The 4,346-nt window shown below is 36.4% G+C and overlaps 2 protein-coding genes and 1 long non-coding RNA gene across 3 annotated transcripts in view; 1 reads left to right on the top strand and 2 right to left on the bottom strand.

The window, feature by feature from the left end:
* The window catches only part of LOC108735155, a 480,326-nt gene that overhangs the window by 176,255 nt on the left and 299,725 nt on the right, over nucleotides 1-4,346 (bottom strand). The window lies entirely within an intron of this gene.
* The window catches only part of LOC108735153 (mannosyl-oligosaccharide 1,2-alpha-mannosidase IA), a 129,741-nt gene that overhangs the window by 47,460 nt on the left and 77,935 nt on the right, over nucleotides 1-4,346 (top strand). The gene's annotated exons all lie outside the window — the stretch shown is intronic.
* LOC108735154 (catalase-like) lies at nucleotides 103-3,264 on the bottom strand. The gene is made up of 2 exons (XM_018466991.2): nucleotides 2,699-3,264; nucleotides 103-1,837 (listed from the first exon to the last, which is right to left on the bottom strand). The coding sequence occupies exons 1-2, from the start codon at nucleotides 2,762-2,764 to the stop codon at nucleotides 377-379; spliced, it is 1,527 nt and encodes a 508-aa protein (XP_018322493.1). The 5' UTR covers nucleotides 2,765-3,264; the 3' UTR covers nucleotides 103-376.

Below are 4,346 nucleotides of genomic sequence, written 5' to 3'. Positions count from 1 at the left end.
TGTTCTAGTTTTAGGGAAATGCGAAGTTTAGCTCAGGATAGGAAGGAGTGGAGGTACGTGTCGAATCAGTCTTAGGACCTTATGATGATGATGATTGATTGTAAATAAAATTCTCGTATTTTGAATCATAATTTAACCAAGTTACTTACATTATAGGAAAAATAAAAGATAAATACATATTTCATAATATTATAAAAACCGCTAAAAAGTGACGCTCAAGGAGTATTTGAGAAATTTTCAATTTTTTCTACTTTTTCAACTAATATAGATCCACAATATTTCAAGAAAGGAAGGTCAAAAAATAGGAAATTTTAGCAGCATTACATTTTTTATTTCATGCTATATATTGTCCATTGTTATCAGTTTCCTATATAATTTAAACTTGTGCTGTTGGATTAACGGCTTGATTAACAATTCTCGAAACTCTCCGCCCAAGATCATCATCAATTTTCGTAAGTTCCATAATCGTACGTTCGATAACACGTTCCGTACACCGTCTTAGAGTAAAAGCGATATTATTAGCACAAGTTTGCCTTTGTTGTTCATTGAACACCTCCCTATAAAGCACCCCCGGTTGCTGGTAGTTATCCTCAACTATCGAATCGATCTGAACGATCTTATCGCAGAGTCGTCTGTCAGGAAATAGTTGAGCAATTCTCGGGTCCACTTCCGGACCGTTAAAACTGTTCGGGTGGTAAACAGGGGCGCCGTTTTGATTGTTTATCACCTGTCCCCCGTCTCTCATGTAGTTCTTGACGTAGTGGGGCGCATTCACAGGCAACTGAAGATAGTTCACACCAAGACGGTGTCTTTGGGTATCTGCGTATGCTATAAGCCGAGCCTGCAACATCCGGTCAGGTGTAGCCGCGATTCCTGGAATAAAGTGGGCCGGATTGAACGCAAGCTGCTCGATCTCCGCGATATAGTTGGAGGGATTCCTGTTCAAAGTCATCCTTCCGACGGGGATGAGAGGAAAATCTTTTTGAGGTAGAACTTTGGATACGTCAAACAAATTGAAAGGTAATTCCGCGGCTTGTTGAGGAGTACACACCTGGATGTAGAGGTTCCATGATGGATACTCGCCCCGATGGATGGCGTTGTAGAGATCTCGGATAGAATAATCTGGATCTTGTCCCTCCAGTTGGAGAGCCCTTTGAGCTGTCAAGTTTCGCACCCCTTGGTTGGTTCTGTAGTGAAATTTGCAGTACGTAATCTGCCTGTCAGCATTGATAAGCATATAAGTATGGGAACTGAACCCATGCATGTGTCTGAACCCATCCGGAGTACCTCTGTCTCCATGCTCGTAAATGGTCTGATGAAAACACTCGGGACGTAAGGAGATGAAGTCCCAGTATTGATCCCAGTCGGGCAGGTATGTAACAGGATTACGCTTTTGACTTCTGATAAAACTGATGAAGGCTGTTACATCCCTTGTGAAAAATATGGGGGTGTTGTTGCCCACCATGTCGTATATGCCATCCTCAGTGTAATATTTGACCGCAAAGCCCCGCGGATCTCTTCGCGTGTCGGGCGAACCCCTTTCGTAGATAACAGTAGAGAAACGAGCTGCTAAGGGCGTCTTCTTACCGACGCTTGTAAAAATCCTTGCAACTGTGTATTGACTGATATCGTTGGTGCATTCGAAATAGCCAAATGCACCACTACCCTTTGCGTGTACAACCCTTTCCGATATACGTTCGTGAGTCCAATGAGTCAACTGATCGAACATGGCATAATCTTCGATAAGGGTGGGTCCCCGAAGCCCAATCGTAACGCTCGAATCATGGTTGGCAATGGGATTTCCGCCAGTGTTTGTAATGATGCCTCTAGAACCATACTAAAAACAAATAGGAAATAAGAAAAAGTACTGAAGAAAGTTTTATTTGTATGCGAGCTATGGGTATGTTTCTTCTATGATACAGAGTAGTGTTCGTTTCAAGAAGTTAGAGATATGCCCTTTCCCTTTATTAGGATGCGCCGTAGCATAATTCCAAATTCAATCATATTTGTCTGCGGAGCTCATTTCTCCACCGATCATCGAGCGAGAACTAGACAAAAGTGTACAGTAACATTTGCAAAATTATTTAAACTGCCTCGTTAAAATTTAAGAATATGCTTTATTTAAAAGCATATTTAGCCTAAAATAATAACAAGTGAGTTAACTTAACGTTCTACTATGCTTTGTTTTCTATTGTTAATTTATATACATTTTTGTTTAAAGAAATTGCTAAACATTTTCGTCTAGTACTGTACAGTTCTAGCCGATCTCCATCGAGAGCTCTGCTCGTTCAAGCTTGTTCCAACTATTTCTGTCTTGCTCACGCCTAGTGTGTATTCTATCTATCTTCGCGCAGATTTCTTTAAGGTCACAATTCTAACATATTGAAATGGGCTGTAAAAGTCTTTTTTAGACCTTCAGCTCCATTTATAAAAAGAAACAAAAATTGTGATCCCACTGTTCTAAGAGTTTGATTGATATTATTTTAAAAATGAACATTATTTTGTGATTTCTACCTTACAAATTTTTTTTTGTATACTCTGCCCCTTTTGTCAGAAAAAAATAAGAAACAAGAAAATCAACTCTATAAGTTTGCATCCATAATTACATGAACGAAAACCCCCTGGGGGGTATCAATAGAAAAGTCCGTGGTATCTTTATGGTTATTTATACTGAATAATGTTATAATTATTTACTTACCTCTTTACTTGCTGCATATTCTGTTAGTTGTTGTGCCGCTTCATCACGCACTAAGGGTCCCGACATTTTTCGGACAAAAAAGAAATCTGTTTCAAAAAGACGATCAACAAATGTCGAACATGATATCCGACGTTCTCATATATATAACCCCAACATGTTTTTTTTGTAGATTAAATCTGTGGTTATATGAGGAAATTAGGAAGTAAACGTTAGGTTTTAACCGAATGATAACCGTTCATTGGCTCAAAAACAAATTTTTAGTGATTATTTGCTATTCCTGTATTTTTGCTAAATAGAGTTGAAAAAACATTGCGCACTGCTTTAATATGTACGATTGTTATAAGTGGGCATTGTTATAAAGATAGGATACTCTTCATATGCAGTTATTCCCCGATAAACTATTTAAACACATATGTCATTTCAACTTTACCTTTATGTCACTCGCTAAAACCTTATTTTGATGCCTGTAAGATCGAATGAAAATAGTTGTTTTGAAAATTTGCTCGTAGAAACAAGACAGACTAACAAAAGAGGCAGGATGACTTTGTACAATACTACACACAAAAATGTTCTTTGGTGGAGGCAAGGGGTGGGGCCGGAAGGGTTGTAAGTGATATTTGAAATACTACAGATGAAATATGTGATATACCCAACGATGGGTGCTCCAGTGCAAATTTCGGTGCTATAATTGTAGTAATTGTACTAGCTAGATGTGTAGATTAAGATATTTCTTCGAAAATATACCATCGATCGAGTTCTTATATAACAGTAGAGAAATTAACATACTGCCCTCAATAACGTAATTTACGTTTATAATTTTTAAAAATTGCTGTTAAAACGGTTTTTTAAACCCAATCAATTTGTTATCATCTGTATTATACCTATGTAATTGTGTAATGCAATAATCCTAAGCTAGATATAGTGTAAAACATCTGTACCTAATAAAAATTAAAATATTTTGATTTAAAATTTAATGCAAAATTATTTTTCTACAACAATTTTATTAAAATATTAATATTAATTTATAATTTATTAGGGTACAATCACGTCATTAAAATTTGATTTGAAAAAATTGTTAGTGTGAAGAGCAATTACACCTCCTATGTTCTTGCTTGCTTATTAGCAAAGTTGTAACTGATTGTTTATTTATTTGTTTTATCATGATTACTTACACAGTCGAAGTATGTTATGTAAATTTTTCTACTTTAAATAGAAGAATCTGTTTGCTTTTAAAATGCTAAATAAATATTTTTATATATTTATAGACAACTAATATCTACAATATTTCAAGAAAGGAAAGTCAAAAAATAGGAAATTTTAGCAGCATTACATTTTTTATTTCATGCTATATATTGTCCATTGTTATCAGTTTCCTATATAATTTAAACTTGTGCTGTTGGATTAACGGCTTGATTAACAATTCTCGAAACTCTCCGCCCAAGATCATCATCAATTTTCGTAAGTTCCATAATCGTACGTTCGATAACACGTTCCGTACACCGTCTTAGAGTAAAAGCGATATTATTAGCACAAGTTTGCCTTTGTTGTTCATTGAACACCTCCCTGTAAAGCACCCCCGGTTGCTGGTAGTTATCCTCAACTATCGAATCGATCTGAACGATCTTATCGCAGAGTCGTCTGTCAGGAA

This window comes from Agrilus planipennis, unplaced genomic scaffold (genome assembly GCF_000699045.2).
Source record: "Agrilus planipennis isolate EAB-ADULT unplaced genomic scaffold, Apla_2.0 scaffold102, whole genome shotgun sequence".
NCBI lineage: Eukaryota > Metazoa > Arthropoda > Insecta > Coleoptera > Buprestidae > Agrilus > Agrilus planipennis.
This window is presented reverse-complemented; position numbering and strand designations above follow the sequence as displayed.

Excerpts from the sequence above, each read along its gene's own strand:
- LOC108735154 (XM_018466991.2), bottom strand. The coding sequence starts at position 2,764 with ATGTCGGGACCCTTAGTGCGTGATGAAGCGGCACAACAACTAACAGAA. Across the intron at positions 1,838-2,698 it reads AATATGCAGCAAGTAAAGAG|TATGGTTCTAGAGGCATCAT; the intron begins GTAAGTAAATAA and ends ATTTGTTTTTAG.